The 18040-nt window shown below is 44.2% G+C and overlaps 1 protein-coding gene across 2 annotated transcripts; it reads right to left on the bottom strand.

Annotated features, from left to right (window-relative positions):
* Window positions 1-2384: 2384 nt before the first annotated feature.
* Window positions 2385-17041, bottom strand: eva1ba (eva-1 homolog Ba (C. elegans)). Of its 2 annotated transcripts, none has more exons than XM_035635028.2 (4): window positions 16691-17041; window positions 5131-5294; window positions 3664-3760; window positions 2385-3575 (listed from the first exon to the last, which is right to left on the bottom strand). In XM_035635028.2, the coding sequence occupies exons 3-4, from the start codon at window positions 3728-3730 to the stop codon at window positions 3136-3138; spliced, it is 507 nt and encodes a 168-aa protein (XP_035490921.1). In that variant the 5' UTR covers window positions 3731-3760; window positions 5131-5294; window positions 16691-17041; the 3' UTR covers window positions 2385-3135. The 2 variants fall into 2 exon arrangements, with proteins under 2 accessions (XP_035490921.1, XP_035490911.1); XM_035635018.2 differs by lacking the exon at window positions 16691-17041 and adding an exon at window positions 14517-14885.
* Between the last annotated feature and the right edge of the window lie 999 nt (window positions 17042-18040).

The raw sequence follows: 18040 nt of genomic DNA, 5'->3' as shown, positions 1-18040 counted from the left end.
GTTGGCCAATAGAGAGAAAGTCGACACATACAATGTCCTCATGAGTATTTAGCATATTTTCCCCTTCCGTATGGCTTTATTGACGTGGCAAGAATTCATACTTTCATAACTTGTAGAGCACCAAACCTAGAGATAGACTTGCGATAATGTCCAGTACAAACATCAATTAACATCAATGTCCTTTAAGACTTTATTGGCAGGCAAACAGTATTCCAGTCAGTGAACTCAAGTGGAACAAATTCATTATTTGAGTACAGAGTTGATGTTACCCCCCAAAGCTCTGACCCCCACCACATTAGAAGCAGTGCCTGACACCGGCCATTATGTTGAAGCTACTGTGTGTGGGCACCTTCTTTCTGTGGGGCTGGCACCAGTATGACCACTCCTAAACGAAGCATTTCCAATCAAGTAATAATCTATCGATCTGAGACAAATGTTAGTAATGTTATGAATCAGTGAGCAGCAGCACACCATTATCAGCGCATGGACAGAGAGAAGCAAGTCAACCACAGAAGCAGCAGCAGTACAGATGTAAGAAAGAAAAACAGCGAAGCGAGCAGTAACTCAAATATTTCTATAAGACAAATACAGTGTTAAGTGTCTTCAGTGAATGTGTAGCAGACTACTGCGAAGCCAAATGTTTGAAGGACGTTATAATCATATCAATGAGCTGTGGTCACCGTTACATTGGCATTCCTGAAGCCACTGTAAAATATTACCCTAGTAGAGACGCAAGTCAGTAGTGTGCGCCATCAGGAAACTTCATAAATCAGAAACATAAAGAGGTCGCAATACCAATTCAGCCCAACGCACATAGTATTCAAACATGAATATCAAGTGTCACTGCTGTATAAATTAAAAGCACTAAAGAATCATACTGAACATGGCAAACAGCCAAACAAAAGAATATTTGCTCAACCGCTGCTGGGAAGCCAGTCACAAATTTGGACATTAAATAGCGATCGAAGTCCCGCACACACTGCAAATCAGAAGAATAAGAGCAGAAAGCCGCAGCCAGCAGCATTGCACCAACAGAGATTAGAAGTATGCACATACAGTATTAACAGCACAAGACAAAATTCAGCCAGCATTGTAATATCAGCAGGGTAGGAGCACATTTATACGAGCAGGAACAAGCAGCCAGCAGCATCATATCAGCAGCATAAGAACAGAAGTAAGCAGCCGGTACAACTCCGAGACACGGCAAAAAGACAGCACGGTCAGCAGAGCTTTAAACGGACAATTTAACAATAGTTTATAGCCACGCCAGCAACTCTGCTCACAATGTCAGTGTAAATCCTCATGTTCCACCGCATCTTAGTTTAGTTTGTTTCCTGACATTTGCTTGTTTAGCACTAAAAACAGCCGAGGCTGATGGGAATGTGATTAGTTTTGCAGGCATTTGGTCGTCGTAAACCAGAATTATCCCTGGCTGGTGAAAGTCCAGGGGGGATTCCTAAAGTTACTACAATTCATCCTGTGGGGAACATGAACGTCTGTGGCACATTTCATGCCAAGGTCCATCCACTGAATGTCAAGACATTACACTTGGATCCAAACATTTCAGCCTGCAGTAAAGAAACCATAAAGAGAATGAGAGGATCGCTGATGTCTTTGGGATACATCCTCTGGGAAACATGAAAGCCTGTATGTCAAATTTTGTCAACAGTCTAAACTAAAATTCCAATCTTGCCAAACCAAAATGCTCGAGGAGGGGGCTCACTTAGGTCTGTGGGCCGTGTCATTATCTTTTATTTCATGTATTTTCTAGACAGAAATTTGGAATAAATCCATCCAGCATTTGAATCTGGACCAAAATGGTGGACCGGCCTACAGCATCTCACTGCTAGCGTGGCAAAAATCATCGTCGAGCACTGAAATAGCAGCTCAACAGAGCCAGAACAGTTCATACTCATCCGTGTGACGTGATCCCGGTGCTTGTACTCAGGTGAGGTGAAACCTTTGTCTTCCGGCTTGAAGTGGCGTTTGAGGACCAACCGCCCCAAAATGCAGTGACGACATTCGACGGGGTCAGCGGCGCAAATTATTATTTTTTTTAAACTGACTGCAAGTAACATGGTTGAACACGGTCGAAGTTTGCCTTGACATTACCACAGGACCAAGAGTAGGAGAACACAAACGAGTGAACAGGTGCGGAGTGTTTAAACGAACCGCCTTTTCTCAAAGGGTGTGCTTGATATTTGTACATCCGCTCCCGACGTCTGCCCTACAATCGTGACCCCCATCGTGAGCCTCACAAACATTACTGCGACAAGAGGATTGTGTTGGATTTCCCGGAAATTTTATTACAAAAGTTCTTTCTTCTTTAATCTTTTAAGACAGAGACACTGAGCAGAAATAATAAATGAAAAATAATGAAACTCTCCTGATAAAAAATATACTTATTTTGAACTTGATTAAAAATCCATGGCCCAAAGGTATGGAGAAGATGAGCTCTGTGTTGTATATTTGTCTGACATTTGGGCATTATGAAGAGAAACAACGGTAAATTGCTTCAGCTTAATACTTTGATTCTGTCATTTCCTCTGGTGGAAGTACCCCTGAAAACATAGACATGAAGGAAATGTACTTATAAATTAAAGACGCCAATTTTAATTGTCTTTTCACCATAATCTGACCCCCCATCCCTCCATCCCCATTGGATAATAGCTGTTTGTTCAGACAATGTCATTTCCTTTTCCTTTACACTGCAAACAAATGATCTTCATTGCAACATACAGTACATATTAATTTGCTTACATAAACCTAGTTGTGTGCATTTAATGTCCTTAAGCACCATACATTTTAAAAGACTGATTACTTCACACGTCCATCACCTCCCGCATTCACACCGCCCCTTCTTCCATGTGGCTTAATCGGTTGTAAAGACATCTCTTGGTTTAAGTTCATGTAGTCAGTTAAAGTAACATTGCATAATAACAAGTGCAATATCTCAAAGTCCGGCTCCGTCAGAGCCGAGTCAGTGTGGCACATCACCGTTTTGCCCGTTTCCACGTGTCAGTTTGTATCTAACAGGTTCTCAAGTCGTGCAGGCTTCAGGGACACCGGGCCCACTCAAAGGTCTGTGTCAATCCATCGCAGAGTTTGCAGTTAGTGCTTCCCTCGTCAGCCCTTTTAGTAGTAATGCACTCTTCCAATCGTCCCTGTGCCCGACCCCAGAATATCAGGTTGGCCGTTCCTCCAGATCTCTCGTATGATACGTTCCCTCTCCTCCAGTCGCTGTGCCCGTTCCAGCTCTTCGGCTGAAGTGAATACGTTCACGCGCCCCAGCGTCCCATCCGAGGGGCCGTTGTGATTGCCAACAGGGATTTCTGTGATGGGCAAGAGGGCCGGCGCCTCAACATCGACCCCTTCTTCGTCATCTTCATCCTCACTCTCCTCCTCCTCCTCCTCCTCCTCCTCGCTGATGTCTTTCAACTGTTTTTTCTCTGGCGTGGAGGGCGCGACGTTGGTCCGTGGCTTGCAGGAGATGCGGATGACCAGGAGGCAGAGCGTGAGCACCAGGCCGAAACACACTCCGAGCACAAAGTAGAGACCAAAGCTCTCCGGGTTTGCTAAAGAAAGGACACAAATGAACCACATCAGATAAAGTTGAATGTTGAAAAAAACGATTTTGCCGGGCTGAAGCCGAGCGTATCGTACCTTTAATGTGCGCATAAGCAGCTATGCTGTTGCTCAAGAGGTCCATTTCCTTTTTCTTCACGTCCATGGTGATCTTCACTTTGTTATTTCTTCACACCTGAAATACAACAGATATATTCACATTTGTCAAATCTGGCTTCGGTGAATACTGCAACTAGAAAAACTATAAATGCTCTTCCAGGTGCTTATAAGCCGACGACCCTTCCTCCGGGGTTTACATTCTGTGCAGCGTTCGGACGTCGCTCCGCCTGGCCTCATATGCTTCGGGGTGGGTGGGATGGGGCCTTCGAGTGTCAAACAAAAGCTCCTCTGTGTCCTCCTTAAGTACGGACTTCATCTGGGATCATCATAATGCGTTTGGCACATGGCACTCTGCCTCTGCCATTTTCTCTGCAGCACGGCAGCCCTCTATAAACGTAGGTTAAGAGTCAATTTTCTGAGTACCCACAAAGGACTCTTTCCGGCCTGATAGAACTCCCAGATCAGTCTGTGAAGAGCAGAGGGAAAGGCCAATGTGCCGCTGACTTATTTGTCGTCTTTGGGAGTGAAAAAAAAAATGTGTCCCTGACATTTAAGCTTTCTGTCCTCCCGGCATCCTGTCAGTCTGAGGAGCCCTGTTGTGTTTTTAACTGTTCCTGTGTGGAGTGAAAAACAGAGACGCAAGCGCGGTGCGCGTTCATTCGCCTTTCGCAGTCTGTTTTCTGTTTTCCAGCAATTATCCGTATCGCGTCCTCTGTGTTACCGTCATGTTACCTCCCCACTTAGTAGCTATTGTCTTCAGAAGGAACATGTCTGTTTTTCGTCTGAAACAAAGCATTTATTAGATTTGCATGTGTGGAACACCGCAGCGGGGTTGTGTTGTGCCGTTGGGTCTTTCTGTGTTCCCTCTGTTCACCTTCCCCAGCTCCCCTTCTTTCGCCACCCTGCACCCCTTTCCTGCTGACTCTGGCTTTTCTCCTCCACTTTGCCATTTTGTTAAACGCGGCAAACGGCAGACAGACGGCTTCGAAATAAAAGGAAGCGCCTTTAATCTTTGCAGCCGACGTTCCCCCATTAACGTGTCCTGTGTTGTGGCTGGCTGTGGCGAAAAATGCCATGTTCATGTGACATGACGACGAACTCTGAAGCCCCCCCAACTCTAACCTGTGTGCGCTGCTCTCTAAGTCGAACCACATGTCACTGTGCCTTCACACAGATCATAGGGGGGTCCTCCAATTGTATAAACCACATGTTTGTGTTTGCATTTACCTCCAAATTACACCCGCTAATAACCCGAGCGCCTGAGTCCGCCTGACTCAAGATGTGAATACCTCATTGATTTATGTGTGTATGTTTGTGCTTATTTGTTGACGCAGCGTTCTGTTAAAAATTCCGCCATAAAAACCACATGTAAGCCATATGTAGTGTGGCCCACCAACAAAAACTTAAAAACACAAAGTGGAGTGCAGATAGAAAATAAAAACTTACCACAAAATGAAACCTAGGAGCAATCACTCAGTCCCAGCTCATGGTGTAACGAGAAGTTGGAAAATGGATGCAAAATGACCAAGCGCCGCTCGCTTTCTCCCGCTTGCTGTTGGATCGGGGCCCGTGATCTTTGGTCCTCAGGCTGAACGGTTCATTTGGCAACCCTGAGACAAGAGCATACACACACACACACACAGAAAAAGAGAGAGAAAGAGAAGAGACACCCACCCACACACACACACACACACAGACGTCAGGCTACATTAGAGCCAAACTCACTGAGGTGTCTGCAATGCAAACAGCGACAGGCCTACTGCAGGGTACTCGGCCCGAAAAGAGGCTGGGGGCGTTTCGGTTGCCAGCAGTTGGTTCAACTGTGCTCTCTTGAGCCTACACAGGGTAAAATGAACAGAGGCTGCAAAGGCGCAGGAATGTCCAAGCTGTCTGAAAAAGCAAAAGCAAACAACATCTTTATATTATCCACCTTAAATTAAAGTTATTTTTAGGGGAATCATTGGGGCGGGATTTTATGTTTAACCACCATCGGATGTGTCTTTAATATAATTAGATTGGTTCAGTGTGAGTAGAAACTAAAAACTGTCTATAATATCTCTTCAGTTCGAAATGGACTGATGTTGGCAGCCACTGCTTTGTACCATCCCAGAGTGATATACGGAGTGTTGAGATTACAGGACTATTCGTTATGCAGGACTTATATAATTATAGTTGTTTAATTGGGTACAATTCAGATTATGCTCACTTTTTATTTGTGCAAACTTTAGCTGCAGTGCAGAATAAGGGGAGGGGTTTCCCTGCAAGCACCAAGCTCCCTTCTCACTTCTAGCAAATAAAAACACTATACAATCTACCAGAATCACCTTCCTTTATGCAATAAAAGCCATAGAACTTGCTGGGGGGGTTAGTGCATTTCATGCCAGGTATGGGCAGATTGTCGTCTGTGAAAAATGCTGTAAACTTTTTCTTGTTGCTATGTTTAGGGAACAAGCTCCTCTGCCAGCTGCAGGTCGGTTCGGCACAGCCTCTGTGCTTCTGCGGGGCAGATTTTGATCTCGCTGACTCTTGGCAGATCCTGTGTACACTGCACAGCGCCTGACCGAGGCAGCAGTCGGGGGCTAAGTGACAGAGCGTTCACCATGGCAACACGCTTTCCAGGCCACCCCCTCGGGTCCCCACGGGAGCGAGACGATGGGCCCCTTTGTTTCTGCTCAACAGGGATGGACCTACGCAGTGTCTTCCTGTCGAGCTTCCTTCCTTTCTTTTCAATTATGAACAAGTTCATCTCCTCCCTCCCGCCAGAGTCTACCCCCCCCCCCCCCCCCCCCCCACTAATGGAATCTATTCATCATTACCCAAGCAGAGCTGAAGAACAAGGCCTTTCAATGAGCTATTTTGTTTTTGTCTCAAGGGTAATAAAGGGAATGGCTCGGATGACTACAGTCGCTCTCAAAGCCAAGGTCAAAGCTAATGACTGGACACCTACAGTACCGTAACTGGCGTCCTCGCCAACTGGAATGAAGCAAACCTGAGCTCCACCAGGACTCGGGCGACTGTTACCGTTGGTTAATGACAACTGGAGACCTGTTTAAAAGCCCATCTGAACTCTCATTATCCTGCCCGTGTTGTTTTGTTGTGTTTTCGTTGCATCTCCAGAAGGTAATTATTAACAGACCCTCTCCTCGCCACTTACGTATTATCCATGACTCAACATTTAAGTCATTTTCTCCAAGTGACCCAATTTGCTTTTCTCTGGCACATGTTGCTCTCCAGCCTTGAAAATGAGGCCGTCGTCAGAACATGATAGTCGCACGAGAGCGAATTGGTGTAATTTTGTCCCACCGCGTTTTACTCAAGTTACATGATGAATAGTCTGGCAAATATTATGAATCGAAACAGCCGTCCTCATGTTACATATTAAAACTATACCCCAACATGTTTAATTTAAAAGAAAGAAGTAACGAAAGAGCAAAATGAAATCTAGACAACCCTTCTGGCTAGGACCAGGTTGTGCACTTCAACAAAATTCCAATTCACACTTGTAAATGTCAGGACACAAACTGGTGTTATCACAAGGCAAACCTGCATAAAGTTTCTAAAAACATATTTCAGTGCAGTTACTGTATGTTAGAATTGGTCATTTATGTCTTTCGATCCGAGCCCCCGTGTGGCTTTCATTATTTAGTTACAGACTGTACATTCGCGTTCATCTGCAGCGCGTGTCTCTGTCCACATCTGAGCTCCTGTGATGTTAATGTTTAGTCCTTTTTTTGTCCCTGCTAGGTTATCATTAACTCTTTCCCGGCCTCATATCTTGAGGTCAAACACTCTTGAGTCCTCTACATGCTGCTGACTAGTTGACCCATCTGGACATTATTTAAATTGTGTGGGAAACAAATACATCTCAAATTAAATCAAAACAAAGTATATCGCCGGCGACGAATGATAAAGGTCGCAACCCGCTCAGCTATTTTGTTTTTTCCCCCAAAATCCGTCAGTCAGCGATGAGCTATTTGTGTAAGAAAGTGTGCTCTCACTGAAGCCAGCACAAACACAGTACTACTGTGCTGTTGTGGCCTGAGAAGAGGTCAAACACTATTTCTACCTCAGCACTGTTTGCTTTGGTTCGGGTGCAGGAGCCGAGTGGAAGAAAATCTCCACGCTATCATGCAGTGAGGTATTTTTGGTGGCCATCCACTCAGAGATAACCACAATGGCTCTTCCTTCCCGCAGGGTTTGTCCCTTTCCGCAGGGACAACATCCGGGGTCGAAGCCTCCCTTCAGCATCATTGCCATTGTCTGAGATAAGTTTTGGACAGACATGACTGAGCTGTATGCTGTACGCAGACGTCAACTGGGTGATTTATCGGGTGCCTCCTTACAGGGGCGGACCTCCAAAGTGAGGCGAGGTGATTTTCCCCAGACACTTCTCCAGTGAAACTTGTTTCATAAACCGTCCAACCACAATGCTCCTCTTCCACGGCGAAGGAATCAAAGTCATAACCCTTCGGCGGAATTAATGTAGGGAGTCAGGCCACATTTGATTCATACAGAAGATGAAAAGGTCAGAAGCGAGTCAGTGCTTTTTCTTCATTGTCATGACACACGCCGAAACCACAGGGGGAAAGAAATATTTCTAATATCTTGAATTTCTCTGCAGCCAAAGCAATTCCTGGCACAATGGACAGTCTTTCTGTGGTTCGCCTGGGACGGATCTGCACAGAAAAGAAAATAGCCAGGCTTGGGTTTAATCACATTTCATTGTTTATCAAACTCAAGTTCACACATATGCACTCTGTAGTAAAGGGCATCACTGAAGCTGCCAAAAGAATTTATGGCATCTTACATAGTATTTGTTTTTTTCTCTTAATTGTGCTCATTAAAAAGTTGCTTTTTGATTCTGTGGCTGTTACTGAAGAAAAAAACCCACATTCTGGACTTAATGTGAATAACATCAAACAAGCCACTGAGGGTAATTTATTCAAATTATTCAATAAGATTCAGCTTGTTGAGCAAATTCTGAAACTCTGCTTGGTACAGAATCAGAGCCCATTCTTGGCTCAGTTATTCTGTGACTCAAGATGAAATTCTCCCCCGTCGCTGCTGAAAGGTTAACAGCTACCTACAAACTGCCAAGGAATCTGAAACTGTATCACAGAAATATCTGCTGGATGTCTCTACAAGCCATCCATCACCCACCTGTAATCAAGCAAGAGAGCTTGGTCTCCCAAGGCTTCAGGCATAATGGAACTTCAAGCTTTCCCACTTTCCACTCAGCAAACAGAAACATTGTCCAAAACCTAGATCTCCATTTACAGAGTCTGTGAAAGCGTTCATGAAGGTCCACGGGGTGGAGGTAATTTCTCGTGGAAGCCACAGGGAGATTTCTCCACGTCCAAGACGCTTGCAAAAGGACTTTGCGGGGGAAAGTAAGAGTGAATTCCTTCCAAGTTCCTCTTCACAGGAAGATCTTGGGATTCAAGCTGTGCTAACTGTTAGTGCCGCTTTTCCTCTTGTCAAGGCCTGCCAGCGTTTCTCACCGAGAGGAACCTTGTTGCATTTGGAAACAGGACAGGGATGTGGTTGCCATCAATATGGAAAAATGGAGCTCCAGGTGAGGCCGACCCCAAACAGACCAGTCAGAGAGTTTATGCAAATACTTCGATTTTGTGCCATCTATCAATGAGATGCTGTTTTTCACAGAGTGATGCGATGAACTTAAATATTCTGAAACAACCCAATGTGGGTTTTTGAAAGTAATGGGTAGAACCAAGGTCTGACGCTGCCTCGTGCACCACATGAAAAGACACAAGTTCGAGTTGCTACAATCAAAGGCGGGACAAGAAACTAGGCATCTTCAATAGGGAGAGATTGTAAAGCACTGAAGAGATAAACATATTATTAAACATGTTTATCTCTAAACAACATATTTAGAACAGCAAAGTCTCTGGTTTGATTCTGGCTGGGAATCGTTGTTGCATGTCCAACAAATACCCCATTCCCTCTCAAATTGATGTCTTCTTTTTTTTTTACAGTACGCAATATAGTGAATACAAAATGTTGAGGAAAAATGAAAAAAATGTTGGGAGTTAAGTCAGTACCTGCACTCTGGTCGGATTGGTCTGATTTATCACCGCCATTGTGCAGAACCTGATCGGAAATGTTTGATCCCATATCTTAAGTACAAGGTTAGAGACTCCTATTGGCAGTTGTGATGGAAATGATGATGTTCAAACTGTCTGTAAATTATGAGCAATCCTCTACGGCTTCAAACTGCGTCAGCTGACGGAGACTGCATGATGCCGCCGAATGCCTTGGAGCAAACAGAATTCGTTGTTTCGTGGACTGCTGTTTGCAAAGTGAAAAACAAACTTCAAACCTGTTGAGCCAACACAAATGACAAATCTTTAAGGTTCGACTTCTACCCCAAAATGACGACTGAGCCATCTTAATTTGCTGTTGAATACCATGTGATATGGTCAAAAGTTCCAGAATGAAAGCAAGTGACTGGGCATTGAGAAGATTGTTTTGTCAACCCCTTAAAGAGGCTTTTTGTCACCTTCCCATTGTCCAAAAATAATTGAGAAGAGACAATATACTGTATATTGACCTTTATATATTGACTATGATGCTAAGTTGACCCCCTCTGCAGGTAAAACCAAATACATTTTAGGTGCAGAGACAAACAGATTCAGTGAAAGCTTAAATGTCCAAACTTGCCCAGGTTTTATTAGGTTTCCTCTTGAGTAGGTCTTACCTGTAAATAAATCATGATCTTAACCCGTGTTGTTGGTGCACTATTCAATCGTCTTGTTTTTTTCCATTAGATGATTCAGTCTTGTCCAAAGTTGTGGGATGTGTTTGTGTTTAATATAGACCTGAAAGAAAGCCTTGTTTCTCTGAGGTGTTGACGTACAATTTATTTGACAAAGACTCAGAATCAAACCAGTCAGGCATCGTTGGACAGCAATATATTTGACCTTAGACGTGACACTTTTCCACAAGAGTAGACTTATAATTTCAACATGACACACAGGGGTGAAACAATCCTGAAACCAAGACTATAAAAAGTGATACAAATGTCCACAATGTCGTATCCTGATACAGATCAACAGAACCGCAAAATCCCTGCGAGTCCTTACTAATGTAACAAAACACAATTTTTCCATTCATGTGGTAAAAGTTAGACTAGCTAAATTAGCTCAAGATGCATAACAACCCTTTGATTGCAATCTCCCGTACACATTCCAGTCAACTTTGTCGGGATATTTTTGGGTACATAGACATATGAACCAAAGTCTGTTCTTAAAAAACAAGGTCTGAACCGAACCGTCCGTCAATTTCCAGAATTGTTACGCCCCTAATAAATCTGTATGCTCCGATCCAACAAATAAAACAATACTATTGTTTAATTGATCAGGTATATGCTTCACTGTGTGGAGGCATTTAGCTGCATGCATGAAATGCCTCCAAACTGCTGCCAACTAATCTGAGCATATGTATGAAGACATAGAATAACAACAAATGGAATTGAATGGATCAGCTTATCGGTCAAGGATAACGGATCATGCTATTTGAGTAAACATCGGACCAATATCCAATACCAGTATCGGATTTGTGCATCCCTAGCCAACATGGCGCCAGCTTGGTACAGAATAACTGCAACCCTTGCCTGCAAAACATCCCTCAGTATACTTGTGTCATAAAAAGTGAACCACAGTGCACTGCTTGTGCTGCGAAGAACATCTTTTCTGGACTACCCCAGGTAATGGGAGGGTAATAGAGACATGGCAGTGAGCTGGGGGGTTAGGGCAAGTGGTTAACAGCAGCCAGATGTGTTTCTGATGTGAGTCAGACTCCAATTTCTTTACTATGTAAATGAAGAGTAGATATCCCTTGTGTCATCTTCGCTTCGTGCCGCCGTTATCACAGTGGCAATCAGGCAAATCGAGCAGAGCTCGTGGAAGTAGGGAGCCGCATGCACCCAAAGCCGTGTGTGTTTGCTCACGGGGTTTGTTTGTGCATGTGTGTCTGTATGTTGAAATTGATTACCATGACAATTCCTCTTTAGTTCACTAAATCACAGTGGGGTTTGAATCATCTTAAATCCAAGTTCCAAAAATAGAGCAATGATCTCACCCCTGTACATTGATCCGGGCCGCCATCCAGCAGCACGCCAACACCACATACTGTATCAATTACATGGCGGACCCTGTGGATTACCCTGTGACACAAAACACGTGTTTGCCCTTTTTCTTGATTGGTACCGCAGAATCTACTCTTGAGCATGATGCAGCTCGGGGAGATTTAAGGGGGTTTGGAAATGTTGTGACGGGCATCGTGTTTGTGTGGTGAAAGTAAAAGTTGGTAGCTGTGTTGGATTAAGTGAACCAAGTGGACTAGCATGTTGAACAGCCATCGGCACCACAGGTTATAAAAGAGAAAAGGTGCAGTGATTCAACTTTCCGCGTTCTATAGTATCAATTTCCAATATGATGATCATAATACTGTGTATTCACGAAGGTTTGAAAAGGGAAAACCAGAAGCTGGCAAAGGCCCTCAAATGATCGCAATTGTGTCAGTGAGACCATTTTCATATTTTCATTGTGCCAAGAGAGTACTGTAAGTAAAAGGTTCAACACATTATTAATCAACCACCTTGAATTAAAAAAAGTGCAGGATGCATTTTAAGTTTGTCATTTACTTACTCCTCACTGGGCAGAAATAATAATTAGCTGCAGCAAAAGCAAATCACCGGCAGCAACAATGAGATGTCTGAATGGACCACTCTGTTGATGGGTGTATGGCTGTAGTTCAAAGACATCAGCTGACGATCAGCTGATCGGGCTGACACTTGCACCATGGGATCCATTATGCATTTCAAGTCCTATATGCAATGATTCTGTATATAATATATATCCTTCCTGTTATCTAACTTATTTGTCTCTCGTTTTACCATCGGACAGTCCCAACTAGAGAAATAGAGGCCAGTCACAATCAAAGGTCAGCTAAGGTCAGTTACTGCCCCCTTAAGTTTGGAAACGGTGAAAACTCATTTCATTTTATGCATGTTGAAGCTTTTCCATTTGCCATTTACTGTTGCACTAGCTTTTTTGCACAGTGTTACAATACAGACCCTGACCACCCAACAATGAACTTTCTGCTTGTCCAAGTAATACTGAGGCATAAGAGACACATGATCCTGTGTGAAATAAATTGCTGAACGTATAATTGCAAGTTACCTTGTTGTTTTTTAGGCAATCTGCCACAGTCCAAGATAATATCTTTAATAAAATAATTCTCTCCCCAAGCCATACACTAAATGAGAAACTGAAATTTAAAGGAGCTGCCCCACACAGGTCACTGGGAGAACATCCATTGGGACTGTTTTGTTATAACAACACAGTTTTTTGCAAGAAAGATAACACTGCTAAAGGACAAAACTCATTTCTCAGCCCAATGCATTGTCTGTGAGAGCATTATCCAAGATGGCATCATCACAGGCCCCCATTTCTGGCTTTAAGTGGATGTTTCTTGTCCAACAATATTGTGCAATTGAATTATGTTTCACCCCTTTTAATGCAAGCAGTTGTGGGGTTTTTTTTTCTTCTTGTCACTGTTTAATGTGTGTGGGGTTTCTTTTCTCTTGACTCACGCTGACTTGGTGTAGGATGAAACTTTCTGTATCTCCCCTGAAAACAGATTGGTACCCCAGGACTTTAGACAAGCAGTTCAAATCGGAGTCTGACCTCTGACCTGTGAATACGTTAACAACCATCCTCAAGACACATAAGACAGGCCCCGCTGATGACCGCGAGTCAGTGGAGTTTTGGAAAGAGGAACGTCTGCCCCCGTGAAGAGCTCGCAGGGGTCATGCACGGGTCAAATCTCCCAAGCCGTGAGGCCTTGAAGCAGTTACTTAGCGACAGTAAGCATTCACACTACGCGGAGGGTCTGTCTATCTGATTGACTGGAGGAGGCACAGCCAAAGTGCTGGTGCTCATTCAGATAGCCCTAAATTGAAGGAGACCACTGAGAGCAACCCAGGCCTGTCCAGCCTCCAGCCATGACCTCCCTCACCTCGCTTTCTCCCTGATAAGAGGTGCTATCCGTAAACGTCCAGATGAGAGAGAGAGAGAGAGAGAGCTATGAGAAATGAAGCATATGGTTAGCTGTTGTTCCATGAACAGCTGAAAAAGAAACAGAGCCAAATGCAGCTCACTCTCAAAACCTGTATTTGACATCCCTGGTGTGTCTCTCACCCCTCGAAATTACAAAACGCGACAGGATGTTTGCTTTGATTGTAGCAAGGTGACAACTAATTAATCACCACAAGGTTACAGCCAATAATGTGCAGCTGCACAGGGAAGCCATATCTCCTGCCTCCGTCTCAACTAGAAAGTGCAGCATCAGCTCCTCTTTGGCACTGGTTTATCGGATTCATGTTGAACACACACACACACATCTAACTCGACAACACAATGATGCACTGACACTGTTCTGGGCTGATACCAACACAAACACTGGACAAGCCTTATAAGTTTTACAAATTATTGCAAACAAATTTAAATTCAAAATCACCATCGTGCCAGAAAAGGCTTCATCAATGTGTTTACTCAATATTACTCTGCTGTTATGAAAACTTACTAGAGTTGCTAGCTGTGGAAACCAGATATCACAATTTATGGCACATGGAAGTTTTCCCTAACATACGCCCCTCCACACAAGCCTGCCAAACTTTTAATTCACATAAGCTGCAAAGGGATAAAACTTTAGACTCTCTTTTCTCCCGAAAAAAAGTGCACCTATTGTAAATGTAGATGTACAGAAAAGCTGTGGTTCACTGAAGTTTAATGAACTGTCAAACTCACCAGTCAGTGATAAGAGAAAAAAAAAACCCTGTCCTTGTACAACTGCTCATTCCACACAGAAAACCCGAGGCAAGCTGCAACTCCTCGTCTTCTTTCCCACCAAATTAGAAGAAAAAATCAGCGTTACAGCAGTCCTGGCTGTTTCTGTTGATTCACTGTTGCTGCTGTGGTCAAGTCCTGAAGAGTGTGTGTGAGTGTGTGTGTGTGTGTGTCTGTGTGTGTGTGTGTGTGTGTCTGTGTGTGTGTGTGTGTGTGTATGTGTGTGTGTGTGTGTGTGTGTCTGCCTGAGCGTGTGTGTACAGCGTCTGGGGAAGAGGTGGTAACTTCCCCTCAAAGTTGGAGACGGAGTGAGTAACAGAGTTTTCTCCCTCCTGGCTCCAATCCACATGAAGCAGGAAAAGCTGTCATACTATCCCCCCTATTCAGAGGGAGAAAAAAAAAGGAACAGCCTAAAATGGGCAAGCTCTGGGAAGAGAGGAGGGAGGAAAGAAGTGGTTGTGTGTGTGTGTGTGTGTGTGTGTGTGTGTGTGTGTGTGTGTGTCTGTGTGGGGTGGGGGTGGGGGGGCTTTCCCTCTGTTGTTAAGGAAATGGGTAGAAAGCAGCTCCAGGGAAATTAGCTCAAGATTTTCCATGCACAGTCCAGTGTCACAAGAAAACAACAACAACAAAGGAGCGACATTGTCCGTGTACAACTGATGAAAAGCAGCGTCTGATTTCACCGGCACACTCGTCTCTGTCCGTGTGATGTTTTTACAGAAAAAGAAAGGGGAAAAAAAGGTCTCGGCAAAGTGCGCATGTTTATTTTCTTGATGCTTTTTTGTTGGATGAGAAAAAATCCAACAAAAGAAAGACACTCACATCTGTGTGTGGGGAAGAGATAGCCTGATGGGTGTGGAAGAAGTACACATCTCTGGGTTTTTACACTTTTATTCCGCATGTATTAAACAAATAACCTATACAAAATGATAATAAGTGAACTTCCAAAAGTGCTGGTGGGCACATTTTTTTTAAAACGTAGCAGTTTCCTTTGAGCTCGGCAAGAAACAGTTCCAAAAATGTCAAACTACTTCTTTAAAATAGACTTATTTGTCCCGCATAAATTGGCTGGGGGGAGTCACTTAAGGTGAGTGAACATATTTATCCTCCTGGTAATATTATTCATGAGATTATACTATCACTGTAAATATTCAAAATGTGCAATGCATCGCGCGATGCAAAACCAGTTTTGACTCATAAGAACCGTCTCCAGAATGTCCGCGAATGAGTCGCAAATGAATTATGTCTCTGCTTGCAATACACAGAAACGCTTATTATTAAAAACTTGGACCTTCTTACAGGAGTCACCTTCCGGCCATAACTGCAGTAGGAGGTTATTTTGAAAAGTGGCCTTAAAGAACATGCAACCACATTGATCAAGTCAAGTCCCATGCAGAGGGAGTTGACAAACTAATTGCTACTAGCTGTGAGCCACAAAAAAACAACAACCCCAAAACACTTTTCTAAAATCTTCAGATGAAATTGCGTCAGTGATCGACCGCACAACCGAGGCCGCACACATATTCTCAGATCTCATATTTGGTCATATTTTGCAGCCACTTCTACTGGCAACAGCAGTTCCTCGTGTGTAAGAGCTGTACACCACCCCGGTGGGCTCAGCTGTAAATGGCCATGGACGCCGAGCTCTGTCCTGATCAAATTTCAATCGAAGCCAGTCGCTCCGAAAGGCACGGTGACATTTTTCATTACCGTTGCTACCACTCCTCGTGGGAAAGTAGGGAAGAAAAATCTGAGAGCGGTGCAATCAAGGGTTCATTTTATTCTTCCACAGGGGTAGACGTTGGAGCGGAGCTGTTATTGTGCTACACCCTGCTGGGGCTTGAAAGAACATCTTGGTCTGATTCCCACATATTTCACTCATTAACCCGCTCGCCAAACCTGAGCAGCCTGCACATGAGCGGCCACAAAAACTCGTCATGGTCCCGCTTCAGTTGAAACTGCGTCGCATCTCGCCCCCGCAGGGGGGGTTTATTTTGGACTCATCACTCCAAATCAAATATCCTCCCACTGCCTTTTCTTCGATTTTTTTCTACTTTACCCTATGCTCTCGTAAAAAAAAAAAAAGAAAGAAGTCAAGGATGCAAACAAAACAAAAAGGAAAGCGGAGGGCATCTCACCAACATCCCTCCCTGTCAACTCCGCCAAGGAAGAGGAGGTGCAGGGGCTGGAACAAGTCTTTGGAAAAGCTGAGTCCCCCTTCTTCAGTGCCAGGATTCAAATGTTTCTCTGAGCTCCATCAGTGATCACATTCCTGCCTGGATCTCCTCATGGCTGGCAGATGTCCACCTGTCCCGGGGGCTGATTTACACTCCGGCACAGGGTCGGTCTGAGGAGGGTGGATATAAGTTCTGGATAAAGGAACAGAGAGAGAGAGAGAGAGAGAGAGAGAGAGAGAGAGAGAGACGGAGGAAGAAGAGAGAAAAGGCAAGAGGAGGTGAAAATGAGGCTTAAAGAGGAACAAGAGCAGTCTAATTACAGGGCACCTATGGCTGTCAAGGCGGCAGACTTTTTCCTGGATCATGTCAGACAAACCCAGGCACGCCACTGTGGTGTTTAATGTAAATACACAGTTTATTATGATAAGCTGTTGAGGAGGCGGAAGCGGGAGGGGATAGGCGGCTGATAAGCAGGGAGCGTCTGTCTGCAGGTGGGGAAGGGTGAAACGAGCAGTGTGTGTGTGTGTGTGTGTGTGTGTGTGTGTGAGTGAGAAGGGAGTGAGGAGATTTAAACAAGATAGCACCCAAAGTGCACTGCCGGGGTGAAGCCGGGCGATACGCTCCAAACGGGCTTCCCAGGGGGAACAAAAGCTGACTACCATCTTTAACCTAGATTAATATTTGCAGTGCGTTTCATGAGAGAGTCGCCTCACCCACTCATTTTCCAAAGGTTGCCACACAGAGCCTTTGTTTGTGATCTGCACCGTAGGGAGGCCGCGTGAAGGAAAGCCTCTGATGAGGGGCTCGGTTTTGGCTTAAAACACGCCACATCATACGAATACAACAAAGACAAGAAACACTTACGGTACGAAACACAACACCATCCATTTGCTGAAAAGCAGTGATTTCATTTTTCTCGAGACAGGCAATAATCTGATAATTGACACGAGAGGAGACTAATTTAAACGTTGGCTTCATTGTACAACAACAGACAGAAAAAGAAAACGCCACCCGCAGACGACTCACGTGGACCCTGAGCCATGAAAATGAAATGAAAATCCTGAGAGAATTAGCATCATTTTCTCACAGATCAAAAACACACGGAGATATCCAAAACTGCAAACACATGTAGCCGAGAGCTTACGTCAAACGAAGGGGAGATGATGAGAGAAATACCATGTGAGGAGAGTGGAAAATAGACAGAGCAAGTGAAGAGAAAAAGACTGGAATAAAAAAAAAAAGCTTCTATAATTTTTCAAAGAAAATGTAGGTCATCAAACTTGTGATGGTACAAACACGGTTGGCTTTCAC

Source organism: Scophthalmus maximus, chromosome 1 (genome assembly GCF_022379125.1).
Source record: "Scophthalmus maximus strain ysfricsl-2021 chromosome 1, ASM2237912v1, whole genome shotgun sequence".
Taxonomy (NCBI): Eukaryota; Metazoa; Chordata; class Actinopteri; order Pleuronectiformes; family Scophthalmidae; genus Scophthalmus; species Scophthalmus maximus.
Note: the sequence above shows the minus strand (reverse complement) of the source record. Positions and strands in the feature narration are given on the sequence as shown.